The sequence below is a fragment of the Nerophis ophidion genome, linkage group LG08 (assembly GCF_033978795.1).
Source record: "Nerophis ophidion isolate RoL-2023_Sa linkage group LG08, RoL_Noph_v1.0, whole genome shotgun sequence".
NCBI classification, from domain to species: Eukaryota; Metazoa; Chordata; class Actinopteri; order Syngnathiformes; family Syngnathidae; genus Nerophis; species Nerophis ophidion.
In genome coordinates this window covers 65,257,933-65,277,514 of record NC_084618.1, presented here as the reverse complement: position 1 = coordinate 65,277,514, position 19,582 = coordinate 65,257,933, and the positions used below count along the sequence as shown (strand labels likewise).

The 19,582-nt window shown below is 41.8% G+C and overlaps 1 protein-coding gene across 1 annotated transcript in view; it reads left to right on the top strand.

Annotated features, from left to right (window-relative positions):
• mmp25b (matrix metallopeptidase 25b) overlaps positions 1-18,856 on the top strand; it is a 58,735-nt gene extending 39,879 nt beyond the window's left edge. Inside the window, exons 11-18 of the mRNA XM_061909834.1 lie at positions 660-807; positions 5,608-5,897; positions 5,957-6,139; positions 9,571-9,655; positions 15,211-15,293; positions 15,363-15,515; positions 15,587-15,880; positions 18,602-18,856. Coding sequence (XP_061765818.1) covers positions 660-807; positions 5,608-5,897; positions 5,957-6,139; positions 9,571-9,655; positions 15,211-15,293; positions 15,363-15,515; positions 15,587-15,880; positions 18,602-18,849 — 1,484 coding nt within the window. The 3' untranslated portion in view covers positions 18,850-18,856. The remainder of the gene's footprint in view (positions 1-659; positions 808-5,607; positions 5,898-5,956; positions 6,140-9,570; positions 9,656-15,210; positions 15,294-15,362; positions 15,516-15,586; positions 15,881-18,601) is intronic.
• Positions 18,857-19,582: the final 726 nt, after the last annotated feature.

Below are 19,582 nucleotides of genomic sequence, written 5' to 3'. Positions count from 1 at the left end.
ATGCAGATTGTATTTTAACCTATTTAAAACATGTCATTTAAATTCTAAAATTAATCTTAATTAGGAAAAATTACTAATGATGTTCCATAATTATTTTTTTTATTTTTTCAAAAAGATTAATATTAGCTAGTTTTTCTCTTCTTTTTTTCGGTTGAAGTTTGAATTTTAAAGAGTCGAAATTGAAGATAAACTATGTTTCGAAATTAAATTTTAATTTGTTTTCCTGTTTCCTCCTCTTTTAAACCGTTCAATTAAGTGTTTTTTTCATCATTTATTCTCTCCAAAAAACCTTCCGTAAAAGGAAAAATAATGTACGACGGAATGACAGACAGAAATACCCATTTTTTAAATATATATATACATATATATATATATATATATATATATATATATATATATATATATATATATATATATATATATATATATATATATATATATATATATATATATATATATATATATATATATATATATATATATATATTTATTTATTAAAGGTAAATTGAGCAAATAGGCTATTTCTGGCAATTTATTTAAGTGTGTATCAAACTGGTAGCCCTTTGCATTAATCAGTACCCAAGAAGTAGCTCTTGGTTTCAAAAAGGTTGGTGACCCCTGACGTAGAGTATCTATTATTTTTATGTCTTCCCTTGCAGATGGCGAAACTCTGCGCCTCATGTCCACACCGCGATGCTCTCTACCTGATATAGTCGGAAGCGAGGACATGTTGAAGAAAAGGAGGAGGAGGAGGAGAAGATATGCGCTGTCAGGACTTAAGTGGCACAAGAGTGACCTCACATGGAGGTGTGTGGATTCATATGCCAAATAGGGGACGACACACACATTAGCAACAATAACAAAGCTGCACTAAGGCACACTGCAAAAACTGAAATCTAAGTAAGATTGAATATCTCAAATAATGGGGACATTTGCTTATTTTCAATCAATCAATCAATCAATCAATGACTATTTATCCATCCATCCATCCATCCATCAGGTCGGGTCGCGGGGGCAGCAGCCTAAGCAGGGAAGCCCAGACTTCCCTATCTCCAGCCACTTCGTCTAGCTCTTCCCGGGGGATCCCGAGGCGTTCCCAGGCCAGCCGGGAGACATAGTCTTCCCAACGTGTCCTGGGTCTTCCCCGTGGCCTCCTACTAGCTGGACGTGCCCTAAACACATCCCTAGGGAGGCGTTCGGGTGGCATCCTGACCAGATGCCTGAACCACCTCATCTGGCTCCTCTCGATGTGGAGGAGCAGCGGCTTTACTTTGAGTTCCTCCCGGATGGCTGAGCTTCTCACCCTATCTCTAAGGGAGAGCCCCGCCACCCGGCGGAGGAAACTCATTTCGGCCGCTTGTACCCGTGATCTTATCCTTTCGGTCATGACCCAAAGCTCATGACCATAGGTGAGGATGGGAACGTAGATCGACCGGTAAATTGAGAGCTTTGCCTTCCGGCTCAGCTCCTTCTTCACCACAACGGATCGATACAACGTCCGCATTACTGAAGACGCCGCACCGATCCGCCTGTCGATCTCACGATCCACTCTTCCCCCACTCGTGAACAAGACTCCTAGGTACTTGAACTCCTCCACTTGGGGCAGGGTCTCCTCCCCAACCCGGAGATGGCACTCCACACTGTTCCTCCTGAATCCGAGGTTCGACTATCCGGCGAAGCCTCCTCTCCAGTACACCTGAATAAACCTTACCGGGAAGGCTGAGGAGTGTGATCCCACGATAGTTGGAACACACCCTCCGGTCCCCCTTCTTAAAGAGAGGGACCACCACCCCGGTCTGCCAATCCAGAGGTACCGCCCCCGATGTCCACGCGATGCTGCAGAGTCTTGTCAACCAAGACAGCCCCACAGCATCCAGAGCCTTAAGGAACTCCGGGCGGATCTCATCCACCCCCGGGGCCTTTCCGCCGAGGAACTTTATAACTACCTCAGCGACCTCAGCCCCAGAAATAGGAGAGTCCACTACAGATTCCCCAGGCACCGCTTCCTCAAAGGAAGACGTGTTGGTGGGATTGAGGAGGTCTTTGAAGTATTCCCTCCACCGATCCACAACATCCGCAGTCGAAGTCAGCAGAACACCATCCGCACCATACACGGTGTTGATAGTGCACTGATTCCCCTTCCTGAGGCGGCGTATGGTGGTCCAGAATCGCTTCGAAGCCGTCCGGAAGTCGTTTTCCATGGCTTCCCCGAACTCTTCCCATGTCCGAGTTTTTGCCTCCGCGACCGCTAAAGCTGCACACCGCTTGGCCCGTCGGTACCCGTCCACTGCCTCCGGAGTCCTATGAGCCAAAAGAACCCGATAGGACTCCTTCTTCAGCTTGACGGCATCCCTCACTGCTGGTGTCCACCAACGGGTTCTGGGATTACCGCCACGACAGGCACCAACAACCTTGCGGCCACAGCTCCAATCAGCCGCCTCGACAATAGAGGTTCGGAACATGGTCCACTCGGACTCAATGTCCCGCACTTCCCTCGTGACATGTTCAAAGTTCTCCCGGAGGTGTGAATTGAAACTCTCTCTGACAGGAGACTCTGCCAGACGTTCCCAGCAGACCCTCACAATGCGTTTGGGCCTGCCAGGTCTGTCCGGCATCCTCCCCAGACATTCTCATATAGTAGTACAGTTGTTATTAGTGAGAATATACTTATATTAAGGTATTTTTGGGTTCATTCAGGTGGGCTAATTTTACTTGTTTTGGAAAGTCTTGACAAGCCAAATTTTCTTGTTCTATTGGCAGATAATTTTGCTTAGTTCATCTCCCTGAGAGAACATGAGGAGGTTGAGGCGGGCGAGGTTGAAGTTGGGGCGAGGGGGGTCAGGGGGTAGCGGGGGATGTATATTGTAGTGTCCCGGAAGAGTTAGTGCTGCCAGGGGTTCTGGGTATTTGTTCTGTTGTGTTTATGTTGTGTTACGGTGCGGATGTTCTCCCGAAATGTGTTTGTCATTCTTGTTTGGTGTGGGTTCGCAGTGTGGCGCTTATTTTTAACTGTGTTAAAGTTGTTTATACGGCCACCCTCAGTGTGACCTTGCATTCACTTGTGAGTGAAAAGCCGTAGATATTGTGTGACTGGGCCGGCATGCAAAGGTAGTGCCTTTAAGGTTTATTGGCGCTTTATACTTCTCCCTACGTCCGTGTACAAGGCGGTGTTTTTAAAAGTCAAAAATATAACTTTTTGAAACCGATGCTGATAATTTTGAAACCGATACCGATCATTTCTGATAATACATTTTAAAGCATTTATCAATATCGGACATCTCCATTGTGAATGATAAGCCAAAAAAAGAAAAAAAAAGTGCAGCTCCCCTTTAACCACAAACAAGGAATGGGGGGCCTAGAGTGAACAATAGTGCTCTCATTACACTATAATAGCAACATAATTCTCGGTTAGCCTGTTTGCTGTAGAAAAACTAAATGATCAGACCCCGGCTCCACTGCAAAACCTGAAATCCAAGTAAGATTAAATATCTTAAATAAGGAGGATATTTGCTTATTTTCTTATAATATAATTATTTGCTTATAATATAATTCTTCTTACTAAGCAGATTTTATGATAGCGTGTTTACTTTAGACCCGCTCGACATCCATTGTTTTCGGTCCCCTAGAGGGGGGCGGGGGAACTATATCCGTCCATCCATCCAACTCTCGCGGCTGTGTTGGAGCCACTATGGATTGAACTTTCACAGTATCATGTTAGACCCGCTCCACATCCATCGCTTTTGGTCCCCTAGAGGGGTGGGGTTGCCCACATTTGAGGTCCCCTCCAAGGTTTCTCATAGTCATCATTGTCACTGGGTGTGAATTCTCCCTGCCCACTGGGTGTGAGTTTTCCTTGCCCTTATGTGGGTTCTTCCGAGGATGTCGTAGTCGTAATGGTTTGTACAGTCCTTTGAGACATTTGTGATTTAGGGCTATATAAATAAACATTGATTGATGATTGATTGATTTACTTGTTTTAAGGGTTTTGGTCCTAAATGATCTCAGAAAGATATTACAGATTGTTGCTGAAATTGTATGACCTATGTTAAGTAAAATGTGCTTGAAACTAGAATATCAACTGATGCAAAGCTGTGTCATCAACACTCACTAGTATAAAACTACTTTTTTAAAGTAAGAATTCCTTATTTCAAGCATGGAAAAATAATCATAATTTTGACACAATTTGGTCTCATATTAAAACAGATGACAGCCAAATGAACTTTGCTGTTGTCAAGAAGTGGTGGTGACGAACCCCAAGATGCAGAGATGACAGGCTCGGTACAAGAAAAAAAAAGGAGAAAAAAAAAAAAAAGCAAGGAAAACACAAACCAGAAACCAGGAAACAGCAAACAGGGACAGGATTCGGGATCCAGGGAATAATTCACAGCAAAAAACAAAAAAAACAGGCAGTCCACAGCATACAGCAAACAATACTCCAGCACTGACTGGAGGGCAAGGCAGGTTTAAATAATGCCTCTGATTAGTGCTCGGTCAGCAGGTGAGCGGGCGAACACTAATCAGAGTCAGGTGGAAATAATAAGTAACCACGGTTACTAAAACAAACAAGGGTGCACAAAAAACAGGAACTAATAGAGTCCAAAACTAACAGAACATAACTAAACAAAACATGATCTAGACCACAGATCATGACAGCTGTTTTATTTTCAATGAAACAATAGAACATACGTACTAATATACTAGTACAGTTGTTATAAGTGACTATATACCTATTTGAAGGTATTTGTGGGTTCATTGAGGTTAGCTAATTGTACTTGTTTTGGAAAATGTTCTTGTTCTATTGGCAGATAATTTTGCTTAGGTCAAATAGAACACCCCTATTTTTTTTCTCATCGTTTTTGAACACTGATTTTTTTGCAGTGTAGTTGGCAGTGCAAAAGCCTTTATTTCAAAAGGCACAGCAAAGCCTTTTTTTTTCCCTTTCTTTTTCAAAGCTGTCCTCTGGTTGGATTGTTAGTAGGGAGTGGGATCGTGTCCTGTACCCAGCTAGGGGCAGGTTCAGTTCAGTTCAGTTTCAGTTTATCTCGAACGTGCATACAATACAATGTAATACAATGGGACGGCGTGGCGCAGTGGGAGAGTGGCCGTGCGCAACCTGAGGGTCCCTGGTTTAAATCCCACCTAGTACCAACCTCGTCACGTCTGTTGTGTCCTGAGCAAGACACTTCACCCTTGCTCCTGATGGGTGCTGGTTGGCGCCTTGCATGGCAGCTCCCTCCATCAGTGTGTGAATGTGTGTGTGAATGGGTAAATGTGGAAGTAGTGTCAAAGCGCTTTGAGTACCTTGAAGGTAGAAAAGCGCTATACAAGTACAACCCATTTATCATTTATTTAATTCTTCACATATTTCCAGGTTAGAGGCGGAGTTATGCTCATGGGCATTTTCCTTCACAACATCGTGTAAAATCCCGGAACAGCGACCATTTGAGTACCTTCTCTTGCAAATATTACTGTTTCCCTCTGTTTAATGATGTTCTATTTCACATAATAGGCAACATTAAAGAAATAAATACATCATAAACTATTTGTTTCTGTGGAATTGGGCCTATCAAGTGCATGATATCTCCCTCCTGATTGTCCCCTCTGCAGCGTCCACAGCTACCCATCGCCCGCCCTCTCCCCCGGCCTGCCTTCCCACTTGGTGGACAGCATCCTGACCCACGCCTTCAAAGCCTGGGGTGACGCCGCTCCCTTGACGTTCCACCGCTTGGGCGAAGAAACCGGCGGGGACATTAAAGTGTCATTCAAAAGCTTGCTTCACGAAGACGGGTACCCCTTCGACGGGGAGGGGGGCACCCTGGCCCACGCTTTCTTCCCGGGCTCGGCCGACATTTCCGGTGACACACACTTTGACGACCATGAGAGGTGGAGCTACGGAGGTATGGATGCACCGGTAGTACGCGACCCATCAGCATGTTGACTAAGTGTGTGCCCCCAGGAGACGCCAGCGGCACGACGGATTTGTTCACTGTGGCGGTGCACGAGTTTGGCCACGCGCTCGGCCTGTCCCATTCCTCCTCCGACCCGTCCATTATGAGGCCCTATTACCAGGGTCCCGTGGGAGACATCCGCCTCTTCCAGCTGACCCTGGATGACAAACTGGCCATTCAGCAGCTTTATGGTCAGTCAATACTCAAGATGAGTGCTCTGTTTTTTTTAGCAGTAATCTTTCACTGGCCACTTTATTAGGTACCGCTGCACAGTGACTATCCTGTGTGTCTTAATACAATAGTGACAAATATTGCAAACTACGGAGCCCCTAAAGCAGGGATCGGGAACCTTTTTGACTGAGAGAGCCATACAAGCCAAATATTTTAAAAAGTATTTCCATGAGAGCCATATAATATTTTTTTTAAGACTGAATACAACTAAATGCGTGCATTTTTAAGTAAGACCAACATTTATAATAAGTTTCTTATTCATTTTACGAACATGGTTATTCTGAAGCTAACCAACAAAAAATAAAATACTTCTTACCATTAATGCGACTTCTTGAACAGGTGCGGTAGAAACCGGATGGCTGGATTAAAATGAATGTTTTATATTTTGAACGTTATTTTTGACACTGTGATTGCCAGCGGAATTATTCATTATTTACTCCATCCATCCATCCATCATCTTCCGCTTATCCGAGGTCGGGTCGCGGGGGCAGCAGCCTAAGCAGGGAAGCCCAGACTTCCCTATCTCCAGCCACTTCGTCTAGCTCTTCCCGGGGGATCCCGAGGCGTTCCCAGGCCAGCCGGGAGACATAGTCTTTCCAACGTGTCCTGGGTCTTCCCCGTGGCCTCCTACCAGCTGGACGTGCCCTAAACACATCCCTAGGGAGGCGTTCGGGTGGCATCTTGACCAGATGCCCGAACCACCTCATCTGGCTCCTCTCGATGTGGAGGAGCAGCGGCTTTACGTTGAGCTCCTCCCGGATGGCAGAGCTTCTCACCCTATCTCTAAGGGAGAGCCCCGCTACCCGGCGGAGGAAACTCATTTCGGCCGCTTGTACCCGTGATCTTATCCTTTCGGTCATGACCCAAAGCTCATGACCATAGGTGAGGATGGGAACGTAGATCGACCGGTAAATTGAGAGCTTTGCCTTCCGGCTCAGCTCCTTCTTCACCACAACGGATCGATACAACGTCCGCATTACTGAAGACGCCGCACCGATCCGCCTGTCGATCTCACGATCCACTCTTCCCCCACTCGTGAACAAGACTCCTAGGTACTTGAACTCCTCCACTTGGGGCAGGGTCTCCTCCCCAACCCGGAGATGGCACTCCACCATTATTTACTGTTATTTATTTATTATGCATTGTTAAGCAATATCAGCTATGATTTATCTGAGAGCCAGATGTAGTCATCAAAAGAGCCACATCCGGCTCTAGAGCCATAGGTTCCCTACCCCTGCCCTAAAGGGACGTGGATGTTTTGCGAGAGCTCGCAAAAATTATTGCAAAAAGTAATTACCCTCTTTTGATAATATAACCCTTGCACTGAATGAAACCTTCAGTTTGAGAATCAATGTAATTGACAGTATGTTTTTAAATATATACAATTTATCTATTAATTGCTTTAAAGTAAAAATAAAACTTGCCATTGCGATATGGTATTGCTAAACTTGAACATGACTTTATTGACTAGCTGGGGTTGTATATGATCCCCCTATGACTAAGTGTAAAGTTCCTGTTTACCACATCCGTGTCTTCCTTCCTGGCACTCATGCATGTATATATACATATATGGTGTCACAATGTATAAGAATATTGCAGTGTCATTGCTTTCCGACCATAATTCTTATATTTATCGGGCATCATGAGACTTTGTTTTTGTCATCGTGTCATTATGACACCTCTCACCATGATGACTCACTAGGCCAAGGATTTTTAATCTGTGATATGAGTGCAACTTGTGCTGCAGTCTTCACTGCAAAAAGCCAGTGTTCAAAAACAAAAAACAAAAAATACAGAAACTAGGGGCATTTTACTTGAACCAAGCAAAATTATCTGCCAATAGAACAAGAACATTTGGCTTGTAAAGACTTACCAAAACAAATACAATTAGCTAACCTCAATGAAGCCAAAAATACCTTAAAATAAAAAATAATCTAATAACAAGTGCACTTTTCTTGGTAGACAAAAAAATTAGACATTTTTTTGCTCAATATGTTGAAAAAGATTCTTAAATAAGTAAATGCTAGTGCCATTATCTTGACAGAATAATGTGCGGTCAGCATCATGATTTTTTTTCATGGATGAAGTAAGACATTTTTACTTTAAAAAAGTAGTTTTATACTTGTGAGTGTTGATGACACAGCTTTGCAACAGTTGATATTCTAGTTTCAAGCATGTTTTACTCAATATAGGTCATAAAATCTCAGCTACAAGCGGTATAGCTCGGTTGGTAGAGTGGCCGTGCCAGCAACTTGCGGGTTGCAGGTTCGATTCCCACTTGTGCCACCCTAGTCACTGCCGTTGTGTCCTTGGGCAAGACACTTTACCCACCTGCTCCCAGTGCCACCCACACTGCTTTAAATGTAACTTAGATATTGGGTTTCACTATGTAAAGCGCTTTGAGTCACTAGAGAAAAGCGCTATATAAAATATAATTCACTTCACTAATATCTTACTGAGATCATTTTGGACCAAAATTCTTAAAACAAGTAAAACACTCAAACACAAAATCTGCTTTGTCCTGACCCGTTACCCCGGTCATGGCATGATTTATGTTTGGTAGTTTTTCTGTGTTAGTCTGTTTCCTGAGTGCACCCTCTTTCCCTGTTCACTGTCGGTTTCCATGGGCACTAATTCTCCTCACCTGTCTTAGTTTTGCAATTAGTGTTCCCACCAGGTGTTTTGGTTCATCACCTCCCTTTATAGTGTGCTGTCACCCAGCAATAGTTGCTGGGTCAATCTTTGCTGAAGGCAACATTTACGTTCTCCTGTTTCTTCTCCTTGCAATAGTGAGTTTGTATAGACTAGCATTCCTCGTGTTTTCACTTTGGTGACATTTTGGTTTTGCTCCACGCTTGTTAGCGTCCTCAGTCTGTATTTTGTTGATGCTGCTTTAATTATATTAAAAATACTTAATCTTACCTCCACGCTACTCCTGCTTGCTTCCTGCGTTGTTGAGGAACACAACAATTGAAGCCATGCGCCCCCGAAGACGTAACATGCTTAATGAGAAGAATTATCTAATCAGACAGAAGATAAGCAAATATCACCCTTATTTGAGATATTTAATCTTACTTAGATTTCAATGTTTGCAGTCTTCATCTGGTGGAACTCATGATTGTCAAAAAGAAAATTACATTATAGGCAAATACATATAAAATGTGTACAAATACACAATTTTTACACAAAGTTTCTTTGGTGAATTGTAAATAAAATCAATCAAATCAAATATAGACACCACAAGCAATTTACCTGAGGATGCAAGCCACGTATCTCAAGCTAAACCATGATAAAAAAGCAAACACACAAGAGCAGACTTTGTCCAAAACCTAACCTTCAGGTGTGTTTATAGAATGTTTATAGCATCCTGAGTAACAACTGCTTTTAACAGGCACCAAGAACGGTGAGCGGCCGGGCAGTGTCGATCCCAATCTCCCGCGTCTGCCCAGTCCACCTCCGCCCAGACCAACACGGCCGTGAGTGAAACCACCTCAAACACAATTGTCATGTTTACATTTATATCAGATTTAATTTGGGAGGATATTTTACTAAAACATAGGCACTATATTAGCCTAAAACGCCCAAAGAAAATGGTAGTTCCTGCCGCAATGCACTCCACAAACATGGTAGACATGCTGCACCATGATTTTACTAAAAAAAATAGCTTTACACAACTTAGTATTCAAAAAATAAACATTACAAAACATTAAAGCTGAATGACTTGGAAAAAAGTTGCATTGTTACTTTCTTGTGTAGTCTGACTCTTAACCTTAGACCAGGTGTCCTCAAACTTTTTGACTCGGCGGCCGCATTGGGTTAAAACAATTGGCCAGGGTCCGGGCTGTGTGCGTATATATATATATATATGTATATATGTATATATATATATATATATATATATATATATATATATATATATATATATATATATATATATATATATGTATATATGTATATATATATATATATATATATATATATATATATATATATATATATACTGCGATGAGGTGGCGACTTGTCCAGGGTGTACCCCGCCTTCCGCCCGTTTGTAGCTGAGATAGGCGCCAGCGCCCCCCGCGACCCCAAAAGGGAATAAGTGGTAGAAAATGGATATATATATATATATATATATATATATATATATATATATATATGTATATATATATATATATATATATATATATATATATATATATATATATATATATATATGTATATATATATATATTTATATACCGCTTGTCCGAACAGGACAAGCAGTAGAAAACGGATGGATGGAAATATGTATATACATATTGTGACAGTCTCACGCCGTTGCGTGGGTTCCCAGGACCACCAAGCACAGACATTTTGTGAGCAGGTGTAGACTTATTTATTTTTCAAGAAGAAAAGTCTTTTGCGGGTTGCTTTTCAGCTCTGCCGCTCTCACTGCTCGCTCCTCGTTTCCGCTTTTCAGTCGTCCGCGTCGTCTGCGTCTGCCTTTCTCTCTCGCTTTCTTCTGGGCTGCATGTGCTGCTTCTGCTTGTCCTTTCGTCTCTCCCTCTCGTTCCTCCCCACCCTCCTGGGCTGCTGCCCTTTTATACAGTGAGAGGAGATTCGTTAGTTGTGTCCAGGTGTATGATCCACGCACCTGATCTCGATTGCAGCGTTGCTCCCGGCGCGCCCCGCCTCACCGCTCGCCATCCACGCCTGCATATATATGTATGTATATATATATATATATATATATATATATATATATATATATATGACTTTCTCAGAAAATTTGAATATTGTGATAAAGTCCTTTATTTTCTGTAATGAAACTAAAAACATGGAAATGTCATACATGCTGAATGCACTACACATCAACCGAAATATTGCAAGCCTTTTATTTTAATATTGCTGTTTATGTCATACAGCTTAGCAAAACTCAAAAATCCTATCTAAAAAAATTTGAATATTTCCTCAGACCAAGTAAAAAAAAGATTTATAACAGCAAAACAAAATCAAACATTTGAAAATGTCAATCAATGCACTAAGTACTTGGTTAGGAATCCTTTCGCATGGATTACTGCATCAATGCAGCGTGGCATTGAGGCAATCGACCTGTGGCATTGCTGGGTTGTTATGGATCCCCAGGATGCTTCACTAGCGGCCTTTAGCTCATTTGCATTATTTGGTCTGGTGTCTTTCAGCTTCTTCCTCACAATACCCCACAAATTCTCTATAGGGTTCAGGTCAGTGGAGTTGGCAGGCCAATCGCGGACAGTAATGCCATGGTCAATATACCAGTTACTGGTGGTTTTGGCACTTTGGGCAAGTGCCAGATCATGCTGGAAAATGAAATCATCATCTCCATAAAGCTTTACAACAGATGGAAGCATGGAGTGCTCTTGGTACACAGCTGCATTGACTCTGCACTTGATGAAACACAGTGGACCAAAACCAGCAGCTGACATGGCTCCCCAAACCATTGCTGACTGTGGGAACACACTGAATTTCAAGCAACTTGGATTTTGCTCCTCTCCAGCCATCCTCCAGACCAGTGGTTCTTAACCTTGTTGGAGATACTGAGCCCCACCAGTTTCATATGCGCATTCACCAAACACTTCTTTAGTGAAAAATAAAAATATTTTTTTTCTCAAATTCAAGACAAAGTTGTATGTTTGTTTTTTTACTGGTGCACAAAATGAACCATGCATGAACATCATCTTGTTCAAAGAACAAAACCAACACAGTGCATGAACTCACAACAACTTACACACCTGCGAATCAGATGGAGAATTAGAAGGAACATTGTTTGTGTGTTATCCATAATACGGCGATAGGGAGAAGTTTTTATTTACACGATGAGTCGGGTGTGTCTTGACCTCCGCGGCGGAGGCTATGCCGAACCCCTGAGCCCGACTCACCGAACCCCTAGGGTTCGATCGAACCCAGGTTAAGAACCACTGCTCCAAATTATACCGCCTTGACTTCTAAATGAAATACAAAATTTGCTTTCATCTGAAAACAGGACTCTGGACCACTCTGCAACTGTCCCGTCAGTCAGACGCTTCTTGCGTTGTCTTGAGTTCAGGCGTGGCTTGACCATGGGAATATGGCTATTGTAGCTGTATCTGTTGAAAAGCTCTATGGAGATGATTTCATTTTCCAGCATCATCTGGCACTTGCCCAAAGTGCCAAAACCACCAGTAACTGGTGTATTGACCATGGCATTACTGTCTGCGATTGGCCTGCCAACTCCCATTACCTGAACCCTATAGAGAATTTGTGGGGTATTGTGAAGAAGAAGATGAAAAACACCAGACCCAATAATGCAAATGAGCTAAAGGCCGCTAGTGAAGCATCCTGGGCATCCATAACAACCCAGCAATGCCACAGGCCGATTGCCTCCATGCCACGCTGCATTGATGCAGTAATCCGTGCAAAAGGATTCCTAACCGAGTACTTAGTGCATTTATTGACATTTTCAAATGTTTGTTTTTGTTTTGCTGTTATTAATCTTTTTTTTTACTTGGTCAGAGGAAATATTGTAATTTTTTGAGATAGGATTTTGAGTTTTCTTAAGCTGTATACCATAATCAGCAATATTAAAATAATAAAAGGCTTGCAATATTTCAGTTGTGTCACAACTAGGCTTGGACGCGGATTGTTTCCTCGATGCAGATGAGGATCAGCACGAGCGAGGCGTGGACGTGAGTACATGACATTTATTTAATAAACAAACAAACAAACAACAAAAAGCGCTCACAATGGAGGTACAAAACTTGGCTACACAGTACAAACATGAAACAAAAACACCTGCTCGATGGCATGAAATGATGGACATAAACTAAAGGACTTTGCACAAAAACAATTGGCTATCAACTATAAACAAAGACTTACTTGGAAAAAATGAACAGCGTAGCAAGGCATGAAGCAGATAAACGAGGGCGTGAAGGAGGTGCAGCATGGGTAGCGTGTGTGAAGATCCCAAAATGAAGACAAAAAAGAGTGACTTAAGTACCTATGATAATTAGTGCAAACAGCTGTGAGGCTGAGGACAGGGACGTGACATGACAGGTGAAAACTAATGAGTTGGCATGGAGACGAAAACAAACCAGGAAGTGCCAAGACAGAACTTAAATGTCCAAAAAACTAAACATAACCTGACCAAAACCCAAAACAAACTTACAGGAGTGACAAGTTGATGTGTAGTGCATCCAGAATGTATGACATTTCCATGTATGTAGTTTCAAAATAAAGTACTTTATCACAATATTCAAATTTTCTGAGACAGTCATGTATATATATATATGTATATATATATGTATATATATATATATATATATATATGTATATATATATATATATATATAAAGAGAGAGAGAGAGAGAGATTTTAATGGACGCATTCACATACAATGGTTTATATAGGGCACAGAGTGGGTGGGTACTATACTATATAAACCATTGTGTGTGAATGCGTCCATTAAAATCTCCTGATGATTAAGGGAACCCCTCATGAAACAGTTCTGTAGAGATGAAGTAGTCTTGTGATTTTTCCCACACCTACATATTGCGCTCTACCACAGTATCGAGCACTATTCTCTGGATAATCCAATCAAGATCTATATATATATATATATATATATATATATATATATATATATATATATATATATATATATATATATATATATATATTTCCATCCATCCATTTTCTACCGCTTGTCCCGTTTGGGGTTGTGGGGGTGCTGGATTCTATCTCAGCTGCATTCAGGCGGAAGGTCCTGAGTAGTCCTGGGTCCAAACCTAGGTTTGGGGTCTTTCTACGTGGAGTTTGCATGTCCTCCCCGTGACTGCATGGGTTCCCTCCGGGTACTCCGACTTCCTCCCATCTCCAAAGACATGCACCTGGGGATAGGTTGATTGGCAACACTAAATGGTCCCTAGTGTGTGAATGTGAGTGTGAATGTTGTCTATCTGTGTTGGCCCTGCGATGAGGTGGCGACTTGTCCAGGTTTGTACCCCACATTCCGCCCGAGTGTAGCTGGGATAGGCACCAGCGCCCCCCGCGACCCCAAAGGGAATAAGCGGTAGAAAATGGATGGATGGATGGATATATTCCTCACGCACTAATTGACTGAAAGAGCGCGCACTTAGCCGATGATGTCATGAAATCGATGGGAAAATGCATTTTTCATGCAATATGATTTGACTGAGCGGCTAGGAGACACCGACAGTAACAAGCTGTAGAAAATGGATTAGAAAGGACAGATTGAAAAAATAATGATACAAAAAATGTATATATATGTGTTTTGGACGGTGGCGGGCCGCATCTGGCCCGTGGGCTGTAATTTGGGGACCACTGCCGTAGACTCTTAGCCTACACAAAAATGTAATAAAATAGTGAATCTGATAAGAAAAAGTCTGCAATAACAAAAAACATTTTACATTGAAGAAGTACATTAATGCAAAAGGTAGCAATTGTGTCGGGTAAAAATGTATTGAATTTGCTTGAATAGCCATAGATTTCAAATCAGTAAGTAATAAAATACATACTGTATAGTTTAAAGTTGGGCTTGATCAATTCTGTAAATTTCACTTTATTTGTAATGTTGCGAGATGAAAGATTTTTATACAGAGCGTTAATAAAAAGTAATTAGACAAAAACAATTCCAAATATTTAGAGCACAGCAATTTTACATAGAAGAAGTAGTGTAATGTAAAGTTCTGGGTTTTTTCTTTAAAAAAAAAAAAAAGAGTCAATGAATTGATTGAATTTAATGTATGTTTTATTTTACTGCTACTGGACTTATTTATTATAAAATTTGTGGTATAATTGTACAATGTTCTTTGTTTTCAGTTTGATATTTTTGTAACTAAACAATAAACTTCTATTTTTATCACAGTGCATGACATTTTGTCAGATATCTTACTAAATTATAGTGACAATAGGCTGAACCAATAGATTTGGGTAGAAAATGTGATTATCTTGTGCCCTCTAGAGGATATATTTCAAACTACATTCAATGCAAACGTTTTTGTATTTGTTGCCCCAGGTCTGATCCGACTATTCCTTTCCGCTGCAATGGGGGATTTGATGCGGTGGCCAACATCCGAGGAGAAGTTTTCTTCTTTAAAGGTGACAGTTTCACTCAAATTCCAACTTCCTCAAGTGAAGACTTCATCTGATTTCTTCATCTGTCAAAAGGTGCGTTTTTTTGGAGGACCAAAAGAGATGGATCTCTGGTGTCCCTAAATCCGGCTCAGATCAAAAACTTCTGGATGGGCCTTCCAGCAGGCGTTAACAAGATTGACGCTGTGTATGAAAGGAAGAGCGACAGCAGTATCATCTTCTTCATTGGTGACTGAGTTGACATAAAGGTAGATCTAATAAAATAAGAAATGACTATTAATGCTTTATTTGGAATCCAGGGTCTCAGTACTGGGTTTTCAAGGACACAGTGGCCAAGAGCGGATATCCACGGCCCCTTTCCGAATGGCGGATGACGAGGAAGAACGGTGCTCTGGTCGACAGGGTGGACGCCGCCTTCATCTGGGCTCATAATGGCAAAACCTATTTGTTCAGCGAAGGAGAGTTTTGGAGGTTTGACGAGAGCCACAAAGGCCAGCAGGTGACCAGACAGCCGGAACCGGGCTATCCACGTGATAACAGCCTCTGGACTGGAGTGCCCTCCCGCATGGATGACATCATCAGCTGGGGCGAAGGTAACATCACTGCCTTAACTTGTGGTTCCAACATTTAGCGTGATGGAATTACATTACGACAGAAATGTATGACATGTTATCGCTATCAAGATGGAATGTTTCAATGGTGACTCTGGAATGAGACAGCGGGGTCACCCACATTCCAGTCATCTCATACCGCTAAAACAACCATGTCACATCGCAGAAAGATCATTTACATCATGACTACAAAATGACAACAGCCCCGTTTGTGGCGCTGACAAACGATTCTATGGAACCACGAGGAAACTTTGATTTTTCAGAACCGGTTCCTAATGTATAATTTCCTTAGAATCGCTTGCAATTTTTCACGGTTCATCTAACAATTATTTTGGGTGGGGATGACTGCATTACGCAAAGTGCGATTGATTGAATGCCCTGAGAATAGAATGACCTGGCTGAATAAAAACATCCATAGAAAATCCTAATCAAGATGATCAAGGTACTGTAACTGAGGACAAATCAGTAGACACATCTTTTAAAAGAACACTACCAGCTTCACATCAAATAATAGTAAATGTTTCCGAACTGTGTTGCTGTTTGATATGTTATTCTATGATGCAAAATGAACATATTCCAACAGTAATATGCGAATATAGACCCTCTTTATGAGCACCGAATTAGAGAAACCTCCCTCTTCATGGATGGTGTCAGGGCAGCAGCCTAATCATAGAAACCCAGACAATCCTGCCGTATATCCACGGCAACTTTGTCTTGCTCATCCTGGGCTATGTTGAGGCATTCCTAAACCAGCTGAGAGACACATTCTCTTGAAGATGTCCTGGGCCTTCCCAGAGGCCTGCAGTCGGTCAGACATGCCTTGAGCATTTCTCCAGAGGCGTTCAAGAGGCATCCCAACCAGATTTCTGAACCACCCGGCTACGCTCAGTGTGTAGCAGCAGCTTTACCCCAAGTTCTTTCCTATTCCTGAAAGCGAGCCCAGCGAACCTACAGAGGAAACTCATGTCACACGCTTGCACCTGCAATCTTGTTCTTTTGGTCATTACTTAAAGCTCATGAACAAAGGTAGTAGTAGTAGGTAGTAGCGTAGTAGATCGACAAGCACTTTGAGAGCTTTGCCTTTTGGCTTTGTTCTCTCTTTACCACAACGGACTGATGCAAATTTTGCAACACTCCATACGGCGCACCAATCTCGCAATCCAGTCTTTCCTCACTTGTGTACAAGACCCCAAGGTACTTGAAACCCTCCATTCAGTGGACAAATAACAGCTTATTATCATTAAAGCCACATACACACAAAAGTGTGCTTTCCTAGTATAGCTTAATAGAGGAACTTTTAAAAGGGTCTAAATTCCACCCTCAAGATGTCTGTGGTTAAAAAAATCTAATTAGGGTTTGTAGTGAAATAGTATCTTTCAAAGCACACTTTAAAAAAGCTTTGCAATTTGATCAAATGGATATTTTTCAAACCAAAAACATTTTCACAATTGTAAATTTTGTCGAATCGCACATCCCGCCTCGCTGCAGGTCCACAGGCCACACCCCACACAATATCATATAAATAATTTCGCTTTGAGCTGTATACAATGGAGGCTCAAGGCTATAAACTAAGCTACGAGCTATGTGCAACATCGTGAACGTAATAACGGATTACAGTATATAACTTACTCGTCCATTGTCAAACACATTAGACACTTATCCAGGAAATAGGAAAACCATTATTTTGCCGGAGGACGGTGACGCTATTGTCTTACAGTAGAAGGCTAAGCTAGCTACAAAACAATGTTTGCTTATATTGCTAACATCATTCACACATTTCTAACTTGCTGTTAATTTTCACCCTTTTTATTGTCTCCTTCATTGCCATAAATAGTAGGCACCGAGCTTGTCATTTGAAGTAATTTATTGGAAAATACATCTTTATCCTGGCGCGGGATTCTGAAGCAGGACTCTTTGAAGTGCGTGGCACACATATAGACAGACTTCTTCTGAGTTGAAGGTGCATTGCCACAAATCATTAAAGTTAAAAGTATGGCACTTTGTTACTTCGGATGAGACTGAAAGTCTGTGCTGGGTAAAGCAAACAAAAAACTGAGCATTTTCCTTTATTGGGTTTCATTGTCGACATGATGTTTGTAGCAGAGCTAGTTTAAACATACATTTAAATTGGTTAACTCATGTTTGGGTCAATGCCTCCCATGTATGGCACTCAGCATCAATGGTTAGAATTGGGGGTTAAATCATCAAAATGATTGTCGAGCGCTGCTGCTCACTGCTCCCTTCACCTCCCAGGGGGTGGAACAAGGGGATGGGTCAAATGCAGAGGGTAATTTGACCATACCAAGTGTGTGTGACTCTCAGTGGTACTTTAACCTTATAATCCGTTGATGTCACATTTGAACAATCAGGTAAAAATAAAAAGCGGGTTTTGCATAATAGGGCCTTTTTAAGTTCCATGCCATATGGTTACAACTATGGTTCCAAATGCAATTAAAGACACATTGCACAATGTGCACATTGAAAGCTGACAGATAGATGTGCCTGCAGACCAAACTATTCAAGTGAATGCCAAATATAAACCTTTTGAAACCACTTTGTAAAGTCATCCGCCTTATCACATGTCTCCCAGACACTTTATTAGTGTTGGCTTTTACTTTCAACTAAGATTAACATGAAAGGGATACCAGATGCATAAATGTACCAAGACAAATGTTTAATGAAAATGCTTCTGAATGTCTTTAGGTGACGCCTATTTCTTCAAGGACAACCATTACTGGGTAATTAAGAGTGGAGGACTGGACCAAGACGTCGTGACCCCAAAATCTATCGCCGTAGATTGGCTCCGATGTTCTGCTCCTACGGCCAATCCCAAAGACCCGAAGACATGCAGCTGCAACCTTACGGACTCGTCTTCCTCACATAGATGCAGCTTCCTCTTGGTTTCTCTTTTGTTGGTAATCAAGGAGTTTGTTCATAAAATACAAAGTTGAGTTTGGAGCTCTTTGGTGTGTCTTTTGGAGGGTTATTCCAAACAATTCTTGCTACCGCTGTGATTTTGGCGTAAATGTTGTAATTACAGCTGTTTTATCTCTTCAAACCGGTTAACTGAAACTGAAATGACGGAAGTGGTTCCAGTCCTGCACCTTGCTGGGGCTTAAAGGGGAACATTATCACAATTCCAGAAGGGTTAAAACCAATAAAAATCAGTTCCCATTGGCTTATTTTATTTTTTGAAGTTTTTTTCGAAATTTTACCCATGCCGGAATATCCCGAAAAAAGGCTTTAAAGTTTCTGATTTTCGCTATCTGCGAAGCCACTGTCCATTTTCCTGTGACGTCATACAGTGATTCCAATACAAACAAACATGGCGGATACCACTGCAAGATATAGCGACATTAGCTCGGATTCAGACTCGGATTTCAGCAGCTTAAGCGATTCAACAGATTACGTATGTATTGAAACGGATGGTTGGAGAATGGAGGCAGAAAGCGAAAACGAAATTGAAGAAGAAACTGAAGCTATTGTGCGAATAGCTATTGATGCTATTCGGCCATGTCTGCCTTAGCATCGCCGGTAAAATGTGCAGACCAACCGATCGGGACTTTCGCATTGACACTGGAGCAATTTAAATCTGTCGATTGGTAATTGTTTATTTGGCATTAAATGTGGGTGGAAGGAAACGCTAGATGCAAATACAACTACAAATGTACATACAGCTACCCT